Genomic DNA, 19468 nt, shown 5'->3' on the forward strand with positions numbered 1-19468 from the left:
CCTTCCCCATCCTATACATCCTAAATCTTGCCGAATAGCATCATAATTGCCTTTCCCCCAGCTATAATTCTTGCCTTGCGGTATATACCTATCCCTGCCCATTGCTAAAGTAAACTAAGTTGTAGGGGCTGGAGGAGGTTACAGAGATAGGGAGGGTTGTAGGGATTGGAGGAGGTTACAGAGATAGGGCGGGTTGTAGGGACTGGAGGAGGTTACAGAGATAGGGAGGGTTGTAGGGGCTGGAGGAGGTTACAGAGATAGGGAGGGTGTAGGGGCTGGAGGAGGTTACAGAGATAGGGAGGGTTGTCGGGATTGGAGGACGTTACAGAGGTAGGGAGGGTTGTAGGGGCTGGAGGAGGTTACAGAGATAGGGAGGGTTTTATGGTCTGGAGGATGTTACAGAACTAGGCCAGGCTATAGCGGCTGGAGGCGTTTCCTGAGATAGGGAGGGTTGTAGGGGATGGAGGACGTTACAGAGATAGGGAGGGTTGAAGTGGCTGGAGGTGGTTACAGAGATAGGGAGGGTTGTAGGGATTGGAGGAGGTTACAGAGATAGGGAGGGTTGTAGGGATTGGAGGAGGTTACAGAGATAGGGAGGGTTGTAGAGGATGGAGGATGTTACAGAGAGAGGGTGGGTTGTATGGTCTGGAGGATGTTACAGAACTAGGTCAGGCTATTGCGGCTGGAGGCGTTTCCTGAGATAGGGAGGGTGGACAGACTGGAGGCTGTTACAGAGATAGGGAGGATAATAGGAGCTGAAGATAGTTGCAGAGAAACCATTGTGTTGTCGGGATTGAAGGAGGTTACAGAGATAGGTGGCACGATTCTCCAGCCACGCTTCGCGGGAAAGCAGCCCGCCATGACGCAGCATTGCCAGTGTAAGCGGGGAATCCCCACTCCCAGGATCTACCCATCTTGCAACGCCCCGCGAGATCCAAAGCAATCTCGTGAGACGTTGTAAAGTGAATCACGTTTTGGCAAATCTGCATATTAAAGCAAGGCCGTAAAGCCTCACTGTAATGTGCAGATTCCCAAGGTACCCGAGGATTTGGGACTCAACCCCTTCGCGACCTCGGCATTTGTTGGGATCGCCAAGGGGATTGGAGGCCCCAAGCTGCAGGCACTTTGGGCAGGGTAGTGCCCTGGCAATGCCACCTTGACTCTACCAACCTGGCACCTCGACAGTGCCCCTGCCAGCTAGGACCCTGCCATATTGAATTTGGGCTGGGGGAGGTCGGGGATTCTTCTGGGGGGCTCAGTACAATGGGGCGCTCCCCGTGTAAAAATCGGGGCTGTGTGCAGCCTCGGGTAACGCGTTCCGTTCCCCTTATTCAAAGCGAGTCACATTGAATAGCCATGTGTTTCTCGGCACTGCGAGTGCTGGCGAGGGGACTTCGATCCCTTTTGGGGAGATCGCCCTCAGGGAATGTTGAAGGGGCTGGACGAGGTTACATAGTAAGAGTGGGCTTTCAGAGTTGGTACAGGTTATTGAGATAGATTTAGATTTATTGTCATGTGTACTGAGGTATAGTGAAAAGTATTGATCTGCGTACAGTCCAGGCAGATTGTTCCATACATGAAAACACAGAACATACTGTCATGGGAGTGCCCCTTTAAGAAATGTATTTGGCTGACCACATGGCTTCAGTGATTTCATTGTGTGGGTGGAGCTGGGCTGTGCCCTGGGTTTTTACTTTTGCTTTTGAATTGGGAGCTGGCTGTGGCTCTGAGTTTTACTTTCGCTTTGAGTTTGACCTGATTTTTGTTTTGCACAGGTTGGAAAGAAAGTGTCTTTCTCGCTTCAGTTTAAAAGCTGCTTTCAGATTACTTGATAACTTGAAAATAAATAATTGCTTTCTGGAAGGAATTCAAACCTGCTGTTTTGGAAAGGAGACAGGGGTATCCATACCAGGTCTAGAGTGTTGTGTTCTGGGCCATACCTTTGAAAAGGGGGCATTGGTTTTTGGGATCTTGTTATTAAATTGGAACAGTTAAAGGGGGAAAGTTATTAAGGGGGATATTAAAGGGGGAAGTTATTAAGGGTATTAAAGGGGGAAAGTTATTAAGGGTGATATTAAAGGGAAAGTTATTAAGGGTAATATTAAAGGGGGAAAGGTATTAAGGGTGATATTAAAGGAGGAAGTTATTAAGGGTGATATTAAAGGGGAAAGTTATTAAGGGTGATATTAAAGGGGGAAGTTATTAAGGGTGATATTAAAGGGGGGAAATTATTAAGGGTATTAAAGGGGGAAAGTTATCAAGGGTGACATTAAAGGGGGAAAGTTATTAAGGGTGATATTAAAGGGGGAAAGTTATTAAGGGTGAAACATAGATCACTGTAGCTGTGTGGGGTATTTATGCTTGTCGTTGATAAAAATGCTCACTGTTTGTGTTTATAAAAATGATCACTAAATTTGTAGAATAAAGCTTGTTTTTGATTAAACGTGCTTAAGGCCTCTGTTGAATAACACCTGAAAGACAGGCCCTTGTGCCCACCGTAACCAAAAGCAATAAAAAGCTGTGGGTCAGGTGACCATGATATACCTTGGAGTTTTCTAAACCTTGGCCCATAACAATACGATAAATACATTGGAGTATCATAGGGGCTGGAGGAGGTTACAGAGATCGGGAGGGTTGTAGGGGCTGGAGGAGGTTACAGAGGTAGAGAAGGTTGTAGGGACTGGAGGAGGTTACAGAGATAGGGAGGGTTGTAGAGGCTAGAGGAGGTTACAGAGATAGGAAGGGTTGTAGGGGCTGGAGGAGGTTACAGAGGTAGAGAGGATTGTAGAGGGCTGGAGGAGGTTACAGAGATAGGGAGGGTTGTAGGGACTGGAGGAGGTTACAGAGATAGGGAGGGTTGTAGGGACTGGAGGAGGTTACAGAGATAGGGAGGGTTGTAGGGACTGGAGGAGGTTACAGAGATAGCGAGGGTTGTAGGGGCTGGAGGAGGTTACAGAGATAGGGAGGGTGTAGGGGCTGGATGAGGTTACAGAGATAGGGAGGGTTGTAGGGATTGGAGGAGGTTACAGAGATGGGGAGGTTTGTAGGGGCTGGAGGAGGTTACAGAGACAGGGAGGGTTGTAGGGACTGGAGGAGGTTACAGAGATAGGGAGGGTTATAGGGACTGGAGGAGGTTACAGAGAAAGGGAGGGTTGTTGGGGCTGGAGGAGGTTACAGAGATAGAAAGGGTTGTAGGGGCTGGAGGAGGTTACAGAGATAGGGAGGGTTGTTGGGGCTGGAGGAGGTTACAGAGATAGAAAGGGTTGTAGGGGCTGGAGGGGGTTACAGAGATAGGGAGGGTTGTTGGGGCTGGAGGAGGTTACAGAGATAGAAAGGGTTGTAGGGGCTGGAGGAGGTTACAGAGATAGGGAGGGTTGTAGGGGCTGGAGGAGGTTACAGAGATATGGAGAGTCCACACATGGGACCTTACTACTTTGTGAAGGTGTGCGCTGATGTGCAACAGGCAACCTCACACGGATCTAACAGCGGACTACAAAAGGTCGTCCCACAATGATAGTCATCTTGGGATTCGACCCTGTGCAGGGTGAGTAAAGTCGGGTGGGGAGGCTGATATTCATAGCAGGGCCTAAGGAGGAAGGGAAGACCTCAAACCCCAGGGGAATGGAGTTGATGAGCTGAATAGCACACTTCTGTGGCGCAATGGCCCTCTCTGAATTGCTAATGGTTTCACTGAGTGATTGTTTTTCTCCTCCCCACCCCCGCCCCCTATTTTGCTCCTCCAGAATTTTATAATTTCTTATGATTCGTTTAGCCGTTGGATCGGATTGACTGACCTGGAAAAAGTTGGTGCTTACCACTGGGTTGATGGCACCCCATTAGTGACGGGGTGAGTTCACTGTCATACATCTAGTTTATATAATTTATTACGAAACAACTGTGTGGTGTAGATAACTGGAATAAATAATTAATAAACTACTAATACTGACTGACTATTATAAAGCTACTGCAAAATATGTCTACCCACCAACACGACTTACCCCCAACTGCCCACGGCACAGAGCCACATGGTGGACTTACGCTGCCACCTGCTGGTCGGAGGTAGTGTATAATATTATATACAGAATTGCTTCATGCATATCATCACATCCTGTTTCCTTTGGAAAATGTTACTGGTTACGTTGATTAGATAATTTTTACAATTCAATATGATATGCATGAACATTTACAGCTTTAAACTATTTACAGCCTGTCACAAATCCAGTCTCTCAAGTTTACGTCTCAGCCTTGTTCATCTTCTGAGTGGCTGTTGAACTTGTGAAGTTGCTTCATCTTCCTTTGTGGTTGTGGATGCTGCTTGTTGCTCCTATTGTATTGTTGTGTCTGTATCTTGCTGTTGTGGCTCCGTATGTTGTACTGTATCTTCTTCAGCTGTCTTCGGACCGCTACCTATTTCTTCTGGCGGCTGCATTACAAAAGGTTGCTGAACTTTCAGCAGAGCTCCTCTGTTCCCTCGTAAGACAACACCATCATCCGTGTTGATGAGATACGAGTTTGGACCTGCCTGTTGCAGTACCTTTGCACAGTTAGACTATCCATTCCCTTTGAAATCTTCCAGGCTGTGCCATCTGGCTGCAATAGTTGGAGAGTCTCCTTGTGGATCTATTGTAAAATTCCTTTCGCCTCCTTTTTTAGAGGGACTAGTTGCCTCTAGCATATGGTTCACTGGTTCTTGAGGAATATTGGGCAACGTCGTTCTCAGTTGCCTGTTGATCAGTAACTGAGCTGACGAAAGCTCATTGATTGGTGGTGCGGAACGATAACTTAGGAGCACGGGATAGGTCTGTGCGCGCTGTCCAATTCCGGGGACGAGGGAACGCCCCAGCCCCCATCAACCTCTCCAACATGTCCGTCACATAGGCCCTCGCACCCGATCCCTCACTGCCTTCAGGGAGGCCAACAATTCTGAGATTCTGCCTCCAGGTCCTCCAGCTTCTCCTGCATTCTGGGGCTGATTTAGCTCACTGGGCTAAATCGCTGGCTTTTAAAAAGCAGACCAAGCAGGCCAGCAGCACGGTTCTATTTCCGTATCAGACTCCCCGGACAGGCGTAGGAATGTGGCGACTAGGGGCTTTTCACAGTAACTACATTGAAGTCTACTCGTGACAAGAAGCGATTTTCATTTCATTTTTCATTTTCATTCTTTTCTGGTGGTCATTCATCATCCCCACCTTGCTTTCTAGCACGGTTATATACTCCTCGTACTCGGACAACTTTTGTTCCACCTCCTGGATCGCTCTCCTGTGGGTTTCGTGATTCTGAACCACTTGATCAATCGAAGCCTTAATCGGGTCCAGCGTGCCCTTCTTCAGCTTGAAAAACTTCAGCTGCTCAGTTGACCACTGTGCCGTCTCCCCGCGGCCCTGCTGCCCTGCCATGCTTTCCCATGTTACCAACTCTGCTTGCGTCTCCCTTATAGGACTTTGTCTTCTCACACGGCCACTTCTGGTCCAATTCTCCATACACCGGAGGGGGATTTCTCATTACTGTCTCTTCACCGATTTATCCCATAAAATCCGAAAAAAAGGGGGGAAAGTCCAAAGGTCTGTTACAGGCGGGAGCTATTAAATGTGCGACCTACTCCTCCACGGCCGCCATCGGAAGTCCTTGCATTCTCCTTTAATTGGATTTTATATGTGTACAGTAAAGTGCCAAAGCCTTGGAAAAACTCAGGAAAATGGTTTAGTAGAGAGTCCTCTGAGGAATTTGGGCTTGTTGCAGAGCTGTCTGCACTGTAAAACCGCTTAATAGCTGCAGTTCCTCATACTTCTACCCCTAGCAGAGATTCACGTTCCACCGCCACAACAGAAAATTTCAACGTATAAATTCTGTTTTTTACATTGACAGCGAGCTGCCATGATTTCATGTCCATTTTATTTCCATTTTATTTCCATGATTTCATTTCCATTTTAATCTCTTAAGAATACTGTTTGTTTACTAGTTTCGGTTTGATTCGCAGCTTTTTGACATCGGATAAATTGATAAGGTTGGCCCTTGCACCTGTGTCGAGTTTGACTGTTAATACTGTGTCATTTATCATTAATGGCACTGTCCATTTATCTTTTTGAGTTTCTGCATTAACTGCACTTTTGCTGCAAATTGTCACTGCAACATTGTCATTTTGCATGCTATGACTACACTTGTGCCCACTAAGGATCATGTTGACGAAGAACACGTTTTCGAGGCACACTTCATCAACTGTGTTGATGGTTTTCATTTGTTCCTCTTTTTGATGAGTAAAACATTGGCCAGCCAAATGATTTGTTCTTCCACATTTGGAGCACACCTTGCCAAATGCTGGGCATTGTCATGGCAAATGTTATTTGTCGCATCGCTGGCATGAAATGGTTCGGGTCGGCCGCTCAAAATGGCCACCTGCACCGGGAGCACATTTTTTATTTGACTGCGTCACCATACTAATGGCGTCGGCCGCCTCTTCTACCTTCACGCCAAAATGCCGGATATTCAATGTGCTGATCTGTTTTGCTGCAAACTCGCTAACGTGACATATTTGGATAACATTTTCGAGTTGACGCTGTTTCTCTTAGAAGCCCTTCACGTACCTTACTGTTGGAGATCCCGAATACGATCTGATCGCTGATCACTGACGACTGGAGCATACTAAAATTACACGACTGCAGCATCAGCCGTAAGTCGGTGAGAAAACTATCAAATGCCTCTCCTGGCTTCCGGGTCCGCACGCAAATTATATCGCGCTCGAAAGTATCCTTTTTTCTTAGGAGAGCGATGCCAGTCAAATTGCTTGAGAACATCGTCGAAGCTCTTACTATCTGCCTCGGTTTCGAAGACAAACGTGTTAAAATTTTCAATTACTTGAGGACCTGCTACAGTGAGCAGCAACGCGATCTGCCTCTCGTCAGGCTGTGCCTGCAACATAGAGTTTGAACTGCTGCTTAAATAACCCACTAATTGTCGTCTATGTTACCGGTAATCTGAAGCTGTTGAGGTGCCTTGATGCCTTCCATCCTGGCCTTTGAAGTTTTACTGTGCATTGAGCACCAGTTCCCAGTAGCTTAACAGGTTGGTAGAAAGAAAATGCATAATCTTTCTTCTTCAAAGTTATCTTTAGTTGTTTGGATCTGTGCAGAATCTTCTTGTTCTTAGTCGATCATCACCCTTGGGACCCTATCATGTTCTGTAGACTGGCCGACATGAATGATGTACCACAGAATGTCTGGTTTAAATAATTTATTATGAAACATCGGTGTGGTAAAGAGAACTGGAATAAATAAAGAACAAACTACTAGCACTAACTAATTATTAGAAAGCTACTGCAAAATACGTCTGCCCACCAACACGACTGACTCCCAACTGCCCAGGCACAGAGCTGCATGGTAGACTTACACTGCCACCTGCTGGTCAGAGGTCATGTGTAACATTATATACCGAATTGCTTTGTGGACACCATCACATTCACAACCACCCCCACATTCGGAGCCAGGAAATGCCCGGGCAGTATTCCCAGCCCACAGAATGGTTGGGCCAACATGATCCCATTTGGAAATTGTCCCGCTTTCTCAAGAGCAGAAGGCAAGCTACATTCCGAGCCTAGTGTTGGCGATTCAGCCAGATCTTCAGGAGGACTGAAGAAATTTGGTACAGTTTCCGTCACTCTTTTACCAGTGCCCCAAACCTTATGCTTCTGCTTCGTTTTAATGGTTTTCAGTGTGACGCTTTTTCCATTCTTCCAGTCGATCTGGCATCCTGTGCATCCCCTGATTTTTGGTTTGTCAAAGAATAAAAAGTCTAACTTGTCTGGCCGCAACTCCATCTGGTGCGTTTTTGCGACGACCACATTTATGAAATACTCCTTGGGCTCAAACCTAAACTCCATGTAGAGATCTTTACATGGATATATACAGTAGGGGCTGATGGGTAATGGAAAGACCACTAGGGGGCAGCACCGGCATGTATAAAAGGGAGAAGCAAGCAGCCCTCTAGCCTCTTTAGCTGATTAGACTGTGAGGAGAACAGACGCAGAGATTTAGCTCCGGGCTGCTAGTGTGGTCAGGCCTAGTTGTAGAGCGTAGAAAAGTTGTAACCTTTCTACTAGTACAGTTCTTAAAGTAAGAACTCACGCAGTTATTTAAGTTGTGTTGCTCAATAAACCTTCTGTAAAACTTCTGGACGACTTTGAGCCTTCTTCCAAAGCCTCAACTGTAACTGAGTTGAGTAGCACAGATTACCTGCCTTACAGGTAACAAAACACTTCAGAGTGAAGCTCGTTGGCTGTTTAGGCTCTGAACATTTTACGTTCACATCTTGTAAATGTTTAAGATAGGCTCATCATGCTCCTGTATCATGCCACTGAGCAAATTTACATTTTGAAGACAGTTAACCAGAATTCAGGAATTCTCTTTGGCTCCTCCATCTCTTCATCTGGTTTTTCGTCCTCCACTTTAACTTTCATTGGAGAACTACGGCAGCATATCTTGTTGCCAGTAGCAATGATCCTCCATTGCAGCGCTGCCTGGAATGTACAGCTGCTCAACTAGGTTCAGGCCTCACACTCATCTGCTCCTATGATGGACTCGCATTCCGTGTCCACAATGGAAAATGATATAATTTCACTTCTGTTATGTACCCATGCTTCGAGTTCACATGTACCCACTGTCGTAATCTCATTCCGATTGTAGCCTTTCAGTAGTTTCGCTTGATTGACGACTGTCGGTTTAACTCCCAGCCCGTTCAATTTGGACAAGCTGAGGAGGTTGGCCCTTGCTCCCGTGTTGAGCTTGCATTTTATCAATGGGGCATTCAGCGTCACTGGTATTGTCCATCTGTCATTCGGTGGTATCAACACCACCAGGACTATTGTCACAACCGGTCAGTAAGACTTCTTCGCTTTTCATATTCGGACTCATCGTGTCCTTGGTCGAAATCAGATCAATGAAAAAAGTTCTTCAAGGGACATCCCATCAACTGGGTTGACTGATCTCTTTAGTACACTGTTGGACACAAAAAGTATTGCTTCGCAAAATGGTTTATACAGCCAGACTTGGAATATACTTTCCCAAATGCTGGACATTGCCATGGCCCATGTCGATTGCCGCATTGCTGGCATACGAAAATGGACCCGGTTGGCCATTTAAAATGGCTGCCCACACTGACACCACGTTTTTTTATTCAACTGCGTCACAGTGCTGATGGCGCTGGCATCTTCTTCCAAATTGGCATCAAAATGTTTCAGGTTCAGGGTACTGATCTGCTGTGCAGCTCGCTCACTTGCATGGCAGATCTTGATAGCGTTTTCTAATTTCAGGTCTTCGTCCCTTAATAGGGTACAGTAGTACAAGTGGCTAGCACTGTGGCTTCACAGCGCCAGGGTCCCAGGTTCGATTCCCCTCTGGGTCACTGTCTGTGCGGAGTCTGCACGTTCTCCCCGTATCTGCATGGGTTTCCTCCGGGTGCTCCGGTTTCCTCCCACAGTCCAAAGACGTGCAGGTTAGGGGGATTGGCCATGCTAAATTGCCCTTAGTGTCCAAAAGATTAGAAGGGGTTATTGGGTTACAGGGATAGGGTGGAGGTGAGGGCTTAAGTGGGTCGGTGCAGACTCGATGGGCTGAATGGCCTCCTTCTGCACTGTATGTTCTATAATTTTTCATATACTTTAGCATTCGACTTCCTAAACATTTACTGGTCGCAGATCATTGACGACTTTAAAGTTCTAAAAATGCACGACTGTGCCTTCAACCACAAGTTGGTTACGAAGCTATCAAAAGATTTGGCTGCTTTTTGGGTACACGCACAAAATATATAACGTTCAAATGTTTCGTTTTTCTTCGGCGAGAATGCCGATCAAAGTACTTTATTACTTTATCGAAGCTCTTGATTTCCTCTTTGCTGTTGAACACGAAAGTGTTGTATATTTCTATTGCTGGAGGACCTGCTACCGTGAGCAGAAATGCAGTACGTTTTTCCTCAGGCTGTGTATGCAGGCCAAGGGCTGAAACATAGAGTCAAAATTGCTGCTGGAAAACACGCTAATTTTGATCTACGTTACCTGAGACCTGAAGCTGGTGGGGTGCCTTCAAACCTTCCATCTCTCACGTTACAGTTTTTCCGTGCGTTGAGTTCCAGATAGCCGTAGTTCACCAGATTTGTGGGAGAATTTTCTCTTTTCTTTCTGAAGCCTATTTCACTCTGTCTTCTCCACTGTTATCTTTAATTGTTCTGCACTCCTACCATGTTGTATTCTGTGTTACGACCATGGTAATGATATACACAGGATATCTAGTTCTTTTAACTAGAGAGATGATTTATTAACAAACACGTGGAAAGATAACTAATGAACTATAATACAGATGATGCCAACTAAATGAATTCAGTGAATTCTCCTGGAGCTACTCGAAGTATGATATCCTCTTGTGCGACTGACTACCAACTGGCGGGTGTCTCAAGTGACATGGTAGATCTCTATCGTCACCAGCTGGTTGGAGGTCGCATTGCGAGCTGGAAACCTTTATAGGCAACCATGTGCAAGACTGTGCACAGGCATATCACCACATCCCCCTTCTTCTGGAACTGTTAACATTTACAAAAAAATGTAACAGTGTTTTACAAAACATTATTTGCATCATAATTTTCAACAGGTCATATGTCCAAATCCAACTGTGCTTTACACAACGTGATATGCCGGATAATTTAAAACATATCCCTTGTGCACAGCTTATTGCACATTCAAGACATCGTCCTGTTGGTCTTCTGAACTTTGACCGGATGCTCAATGTCACTTTAACTTTCGCAAGACTGGTTTTCTGGCTGGTCTTTTTTGCGTCACCAACTTTTTTAACTTTCTAACATGATGCTTCCTTCTCTGTCTCTGTGTGCTTTCTTGCATATCGGCCGTATTGCTGATGTCTTCCTCTTCACTGTCGCGGGTGCTACCTGGTCGACCAATTGTGTCCACAACTCTTCTTCTCTTCCCCTTCCTTCTCTTTTGAGTGATCCATTGAACGTGTGTCCTTTTCTTTTTGCCTTTAGTGATATCCTTCATGCTGCTGGACTCTATCCTCTTGTACGACTTACTACCAACTGGCGGGTGTCCCAAGTAGATCTCTATCACCTCCAGCTGGTTGGAGGTCGCATTGCTAACTCTATGCCTTGATAGACAACCACGTACAAGACTGTGCACAGGCTTCTCACCACACTCTCTCCTGGCAGGTTTTGGGCGAGAGGGGAACCGAATCACCGGGGAGTGGAGCGCTGTGTCACAAAAGGGGCAAAAGGGAACAGACGGAGGTGGAGCAACAACCAGTGCACAGCTCACCGCCGCTGGATTTGTCAGATGTCCTCCTTTCAGCACCTGTTGCGGAGCTTTGATCTGGGTGCAGTGCTGAACTAAAGGGCAGGTAAGAATTTGAAAGGGACAAAAGAATGAAAGCTCATTTCATCTCTGTGAAGGACATTGTCTCCCAGTTCCGCCGATGCGGCAGCCTGCAGTCATAGCCACGATGCCATAGCCACGATGCCAGACGAGGTCAATTAACTCACTGCACAGCCCCCAACATCACCTTGTTTAACAGGGAATGCACCACAGTCAAATAGAGAGTTCTGACTGGGATTGTTGGAGTTTGCTGTCAGTCTCCAGTCCCTCTGCTCCCACCTGTCACACCGCATATTGAAATGATTTCTTCAGCTCGCTCCGCGGTCAAATCTGTGCTTTACCCATGATTCTCAGAATGACCACTCGATGGCCACGTTTCTTCAATAAACAACAGAATTACTTTATTATAAAACCAGATGCCCAGAAAAATACAAAGCTTATTAACACCGTCTGAAATACAAAAGTGTAGTAATTTCTTAAGATATCTCTGTACAACAAGCATTCCTGAGTGCTCACTGTATTTAAAAGTGGATTGGGTCCTGAGATGGTTTTGTTGTTTGAATTGATGTAAAGTTAGCAGTTAAGTGTTATTGTGTCACAGTATTGATTAGCATTGTTTATGGGGTAATTGTGAGCCATTTTCTTCTGTGATGTTAAAGATATTTTAATACTGTGTTCGTAATAAAGTTTGTTATGATAAACTATATCTCTATTTTGAGTGAAAAGCGAGATATCCTTTCCCCACAGTTTACCAAAATTATAATAAAACATTAGGGTTTCTACTGTTGTGGTCTGGTCCGGGATCATACAATTGGGAGTTTCTCTGGGATCATAATACCCCTTCCTGCACACGGACAAGGAGCAGAGGTAAGCCAATCAGCATCTTCAGCCATTCAATGAGATCATGTCTGATCTGATTGGAACCTCAACTCCACATTCCTGTCGAACCCCGATAACGTTCACCCCCTCGGTAATCAAGAATCTATCCAGCTCTACCTTCAAAATATTCAAAGATTCTGATCCCACTGACTTTTCAGGAAAATAATTCCAGAGACTCACCCCCTCTGAGAGAAAATATTTCTCATCTCAGTCTTAAATGAGCGACCCCTTATTCTTACACAGTGACCCCCCCCCCCCCCCCCCCCCCCAAAACCCGGCTGTGGATTCACCCACTAGAGGAAACATTCTCTCTTCATCCACCCTGTCGATGCCTCCTCAGGATCAGAAAGGTTTCCATCAAGTCGCCTCTTACTCTTTTGAAGACCAGCGGATACAAAGCTAACCTCCGACAACGTTCCTCACAAGACAACCCGCCCATTCCTGGTATCAGTCTGGTAAACCTTCTATGAACTGTTTCTAACATATTTACATCTTTCCTTAAATAAGGAGACCAATACTATACACAATAGTGCAGGTATGGTCTCACCAATGCCCCTCTACAACTGAAGCAAATATCCATGATTTTATATTCCGTTCCCTTCACAGTAAACAATAACATTCAATTAGCTTCTTTCCTATTATTTGTTGTACCTGTACTTAGAACCTTTCGATTCAATCTCCCCGTAACCTTCTCAGAAACTATCCATCATGCCCTGCTCCATTTTTGCTCAGTGTTGTTGGTTTGAGATTGTAGATATGAGGTCAGATTTGATCAAGAATTTCCAAACAGCACAACAGTTTCTTTATAAAGACCGCCATTGGTCACGACTCCTCACGCAGTCAAGGACAGGAGAGTCATTTGACGAATCCCGTTTATTCACAATCATTGCAAGCCATCACAGGAAGACAACTCAATTAAGTTAGGTTAAATTTGTGCAGAACATTAATTGCCTGAACTAATCAAATGCACCAAGCACAAAATCCAAAGCTGTCTTCAAACAACCTCGCAGAAATCGGCTACAAAAGCCACCACACCCGCCTCTACCACTGCCTCTGGCAGCCCATTCCAGGTGCTCACCACCCTCTGTGTGAAGAAATTTCCCCTCTGGTCTCTTTTGTATCTGTCCCGTCTCACCTTAAACCTATACCCTCTAGCTCTAGACTCCTCTACCTTTGGGGAAAGATGTTGACTATCTACCTTATCTGAGCTCCTCATTATTTTCTAGACCTCTATCAGCTCATCCCTAAGCCTCCTACATTCCAAGGAAAAAAGTCCCAGACTTTTCAGCCTCGCCTTATAACTCAGACCATCAAGTCCTGGTAGCAGCCTCGTAAATCCCTGCTGCACTCTTTCTAGTTTAACAATATCCTTCCTATAATCGGGTGACCAGAACTGGACTCCGTATTCCATGTGGGGCCTTACCAATGTCTTGTACAACTTCAACAAGACGTCCCAACTCCTGTATTCAATATTCTGACCAATAAAACCCAGCCTGCTGAATGCCTTCTTCACCACCCTGTCCACCTGCAACACCACCTTCAAGGAGCTCTGAACCAGTACCCCGAGATCTCTTTGTTCTGTAACTCTCCCCAGCTCCCTACCTTTAACTGAGTCGGTCCTGGCCTGATTTGATCTATCAAAATGCATTACCTCACATTTATCCAAATTAAACTCCATCTGCCATTCATCGGCCCACTGACCCAATTGGTCAAGATCCTGTTGTCATCTTTTATAACCTTCTTCACTGTCCACTATGCCACCAATCTTGGTGTCATCTGCAAACCTACTAACCATGCCTCCTTCCTACATCCTCATCCAAATCATTAATATATATAACAAATAACAGTGGACCCAGCACCGATCCCTGAGGCACTCTGCTGGTCCCAGGCCTCCAGTTTGAAAAACAACCCTGCACGACCACCCTTCGGCTGTGGTCACCAAGCCAATTTTGTAACCAATTGGCTACCTTACCCTGGATTCTGTCAGACAACTTTTTGCATCAATATACCATGGGGTACCTTGTCAAAAGACTTGCTAAAGTTCCAGTAGACAACGTCGACCACACTGCCCTCATCTACCTTCTCGGTTACTCTTTCAAAAACTCAATCAAATGTGAGACATGACTTTCCCCTTACAAAGCCATGCTGACTTTCCACTCACAATACTTTCTAAAAACTTACCCATTTTAGAAGTAAGGCTCACCGGTCTGTAATTCCCAGGCTTATCTCTACAGTCCTTAAACAAGGGCACAACATTTGCTACCCTCCAATCTTCAGGCGCCTCTCCTGTGGCTGTCGATGATTCAAATATCTCAGCTAGGGGGCCGGCAATTTCCTCCCTAGCCTCCCACAACGTCCTGGAATACATTTCATCAGGTCCCGTGGATTTATCGATTTGATGCGCTTTATATCTCCAGCACCTCCTTCTCTGTAATACTTACACTCCTCAAGACATCACTTTTTATTACCCCAATTTCCTTAACATTCCTGCCTTTCTCAACATTAAATACTGAGAAGAAATATTAATTTAGGATCTCTCCCATCCCTTGTGGATCCGCACATCGATGACCTTGTTTATCCTTAAGAAGCCCTACCCGCTTCCTGGTCACTCTTTTGCCCTTTAAGTATCTATAAAAGCTCTGCCAAGACAATCTCATGTCCCCTTTTTGCCCTCCTGATTTCTCTCTTAACTCTACTCCGGCAAGCCCTATACTCTTCAAGGGATCCACTTGAACCCAGCTGCCTACCATATGCCTCCTTCACTTTGACAATGGCCTCAATATCCCGAGTCATCCAGGGTTCCCTACTTTTACCAGCCTTACCCTTCATTCTAAGAGGAATGTACTCACTCTGAACCCGAGTTACATAGAACATAGAACAGTACAGCACAGAACAGGCCCTTCGGCCCTCAATGTTGTGCCGAGCCATGATCACCCTACTCAAACCCACGTATCCACCCTATACCCGTAACCCAACAACCCCCCACCTTAACCTTACTTTTATTAGGACACTACGGGCAATTTAGCCTGGCCAATCCACCTAACCCGCACATCTTTGGACTGTGGGAGGAAACCGGAGCACCCGGAGGAAACCCACGCACACAGGGGGAGGACGTGCAGACTCCACACAGACAGTGACCCAGCCGGGAATCGAACCTGGGACCCTGGAGCTGTGAAGCATTTATGCTAACCACCATGCTACTCTGCTGCCCCCTTTTAAAACGCCTTTTAAAAGCCTCCCACTTATCATCAATTCCTTTGCCTGCTCCTCCAAACAACTTTTGAAAGTCCCTGCCGAATACTCTTGAAATTGGCCTTGCCCCAATTTAGAATTTTAACTTTAGGGCCAGAACTATCATTCTCAATAGCTATCTTAAAACTAATGGGATTATGGTCATTGGTCCCAAAGTGATCACTCACTAACACTTCCGTCACCTGCCCTTCCTTATTCCCCAAGTGGAGGTCAAGTTTTGCCCTTCTATAGTTGGGCCATCCACATATTGAATGAGGAATTCTTTCTGAATACACTTGACAAATTTCTATCCATCCAAACCCTTAGTGCTATGGCTGTCCCAGTTAATAGATAGAGAAGATAGAGAAATACAGCACAGAACAGGCCCTTCGGCCCACGATGTTGCGCCGAACTTTTGTCCTAGGTTAATCATAGAATTTTGGACAATTTTTCATGGCCAATCCACCCAACCTGCACATCTTTGGACTGTGGGAGGAAACCGGAGCACCCGGAGGAAACCCACGCAGTCACGGGGAGGATGTGCAGACTCCACACAGACAGTGACCCAAGTCGAAATCGAACTTGGGACCCTGGAGCTGTGAAGCAATTGTGCTATCCACAATGCTACCGTGCTGCCCTTAAGAAGTTAACCTACACTACATTATTCTACCCTAATCCATGTACCTATCCAATAGCCGCTTGAAGGTCCCTAACGTTTCCGACTCAACTATTTCCACAGGCAGTGCATTCCATGCCCCCACTACTCTCTGGGTAAAGAACCTACCTCTGACATCCCCTCTATATCCCCTCTATTTAATGTTGGGAAAATTAAAGTCCCCTTCTATTACCACCCTATTTTTCCGGCAGTTATCTGTAATCTCCTTACATATTTGCTTCTCAATTTCCTGCTGACTATTTGAGAGTCTATAGTACAGTCCTATCAAAGTGATTTCACCCTTCTTATTTTTCAGTTCCACCCATATAGACTCAGTGCGCGAACCCTTGGATATATAAGCTAGTTACCTGGTACCATGTTATATTACTTAAAGTAATATGTGTTACTCATTTGTTTATGCCGAGAAGTTCTTAACTTTGATGATGATGAATACTCGAAGTCGACCAGTCATAACAAATAATTTATTGAGTAACTAATCAATTCACTTGTGAGTTTGATTCTCTAATACTTTTACCAGCTATTAAATTAAACAAGATAGAATTAGATTAAACTGTGAATATTATACTTGCACTCTGAGAACTCTACACTTCTGTTCTTAAGTCACAACACAGCCGAAGAGAGCAGGAAAACAGATTGAGCTTGTATTTATACCCGCTGTTAGTGTTGCCCTCCAATGATCATCTGACTGTACTGATTACACATTAACCCTTTACGTATATACATAGACAGAGGTCACTACATAGTGTGCGAGTCTTTTGATTGCAGACTCCCAAGGTGTTTGAAGGGGGAAAGGAGGAAATTCTTGGAAACACGCCTGGATTTTAGGCTGAAGGGGAAGGAAGGAGACTCACCATTGATCGCAAAGTCAGTCTCACTGAGAGAGCGATAGATCTCAGAAAGTTAGCGGAGAGCAGCTCCCCATTTTAAATATACATCAAACCCCTTCTGCCCACACAGCACAACTTTAAACATAGATCTGATTGACAAGGTTAAGAGTAACTGACCCTCAACAGACATCAACAAGATTAACTCGCAGAAATTGAACTAACACCGAAATGTTAATGGCAACAGAAATTCAAGATTAATTGACAATGGTAACAATGGCAGATATTAAACATGCACCTGATTCAGAACATTAACCCTGAGGTTGGTCTTTTTGTGTGACTATGAGCTGTACTTGAACAGATGCATTTCCCCCTTGACTGGGATGTATGGAGTTCCCAAACCCACACCCATCGCCCCAGAGCCCAGTTCAGAATGGGGCAAACGTAAATCAGCTAGGTGAAAATGGACCAATTGAAAGGTGGGAAGAACCCCACAGGAGACACAGGAATTATCAGCTGGAGCTAGATCCTGTGTAAGGGAGTACTCCGGCTACGGGTTTCTGACTGGGGTACTTGTGGAAACATATTCTGGTCGGCAGTCACTTGGTTTTGGGTGGGAGATACAGGCCTGGAGAAAAAAACACAAAGCACTGCTGGAAACTAACTTTGTGCAGAAGCAGTATCTGCAGGAAATAAATTGAAAGATATTTTTTCTTTCTTTTAAACTCTTTAGTTGTAGGTGCAGGTGCCGACTCACCTGGCTGATCAGCTGCTGCAGAAACGGGAGTGGCTGCTGGAGGCTGTGTCAGTGGCAGTGACTATAACTGTGACCTAGGGAGGTAGAAAGCCCACGGCACCGGCCTCATGTTGTCATGCAGTGTACTGCAGCGAGAATTCACCCAGGGAGAAAATGGCCAGGCGATCCTCTGGGATCGTTTTTGGAGACATTTTAGCGACCCACTTCACATCATCCCGTGACCCTCACTTTGAAAAACACTGCCCTAGGACAATGGTTCCAGTCCTGCCCAGGTGTAGACCGTCCAATTTTCAATGGTCCCACCTCTCCCAGAACCGGTTCCAATGTCCCAAAAATCTGAATCCCTCCCTCCTGCACCGTCTTGCAAGCCAAACATTTATCCTGTCTATCCTGTCATTCCTCTTCTGACTAGCAAGTGGCACTAGTAGCAATCCAGAGATTATTATCTTTGAGGTCCTACTTTTTAGTTTAGTTCCTAACTCCCTAAATTCAGCATGTAGGACCTCCTCACATTTTTTAACTATATCGTAGGTGCATCTGTGCACCACGACAGATGGCTATTCACCCTCCCCCTTTAGAATGTCCTGCAGCCGCTCTGAGACATCCTTGATGCTTGCACCTGGCAGGCAACATATGTTCCTGGAGTCTCGTTTGTGTCTGCAGAAATGCCTGTCTACTCCCCTTACAATTGAATCCCCTATCACTATAGCTCTTGCACTTTTTTTCCTGTCCTGCTCAGCAGAGACAGCCACGGTGCCATGAATCTGGCTGCTGTTGCCTTCCCCTGGTGAGCCATCTCCCCCAACAGTATATCAAAATGGTATATATCTTTTGGAGGGAGATGACCGCAGGGGACCCCTGCACTGCCTTCCTACTCATTCTCTGCCCGTTCGTCACCCATTCCCTATCTCCTTCTGTACTCTTTATCTGCGGTGTGATCGACTCGCTAAATGTGCTATCCACGACTTCCTCAGCATTATGGATGCTCCAAAGTGAGCCCATCCGCAGCTCCAGAGCCGCCAGGCGGTCTAACAGGAGCTGCAGCTGGACACACTTCTTGCACGTGAAGGAGCCAGGGACAGTGGACCTGACCCTGAACTCCTACATCGCACAATAGGAGCATGATACGGGTCTGGGATCTTCTGCCATGTCTTAACCCTTAGGTTAATTCATACAACTACAATGCCACAAAAAGAAGAAATAAAAAGAAAAGAAAAACTATTTACCAGATAGATTCAAATTTAGCAGCTCCCCTCTTGGCCAATCAAATCACAACTTCACTCTCCAGTTGCCCAGAGTCTAAACCTCAGATTCACCATTTACCTGCTTCCCAAAATACTGTCTCCGCTCTGCTCCTGAAAAGCCAGAAGGAAAAAAACGAAACGGGAAAAACACCTCCTCCCAATCTACACCGAATTACCATACTGCTCCAAATGACCAAGTTTCAATTCTAACTTGGACTCTCTCACTCACTCAGACTGTCTCTACTTCACGTGCGCAAAACTTTATTGATGTCAAATTGCAGTTGAAACTGTGGCGCGGTGTAGTTGAACAGGCTGAGCTGACATTGTATTGTTACTGGCTGATGCAGGAATCAGCACTCCACATCTCCCTGTTAGCGCCTTTACTCATGCAACACATTCGGCCAGGATAGTGCAGCTCTCACGCCCACCAAAATCTAGTGGGAGAGACCAGCCAACTGAGAATATTCATGGGGCTCCACTGGCAGAAAGGCA

At 45.7% G+C, this 19468-nt stretch overlaps 1 protein-coding gene across 5 annotated transcripts in view; it reads left to right on the plus strand.

Moving 5' to 3' along the window:
• Positions 1-12069, plus strand: part of LOC119955134 (CD209 antigen-like protein C) — a 266963-nt gene extending 254894 nt beyond the window's left edge. For all 5 annotated transcript variants that reach the window (XM_038781040.1, XM_038781042.1, XM_038781041.1 and 2 more), the window contains 2 exons: positions 3744-3847; positions 11203-12069. In XM_038781040.1, the coding sequence (XP_038636968.1) occupies positions 3744-3847; positions 11203-11383 (285 nt within the window). In that variant the 3' untranslated portion in view covers positions 11384-12069. The remainder of the gene's footprint in view (positions 1-3743; positions 3848-11202) is intronic.
• Positions 12070-19468: the final 7399 nt, after the last annotated feature.

The sequence above is a fragment of the Scyliorhinus canicula genome, chromosome 20, assembly GCF_902713615.1.
Source record: "Scyliorhinus canicula chromosome 20, sScyCan1.1, whole genome shotgun sequence".
NCBI lineage: Eukaryota > Metazoa > Chordata > Chondrichthyes > Carcharhiniformes > Scyliorhinidae > Scyliorhinus > Scyliorhinus canicula.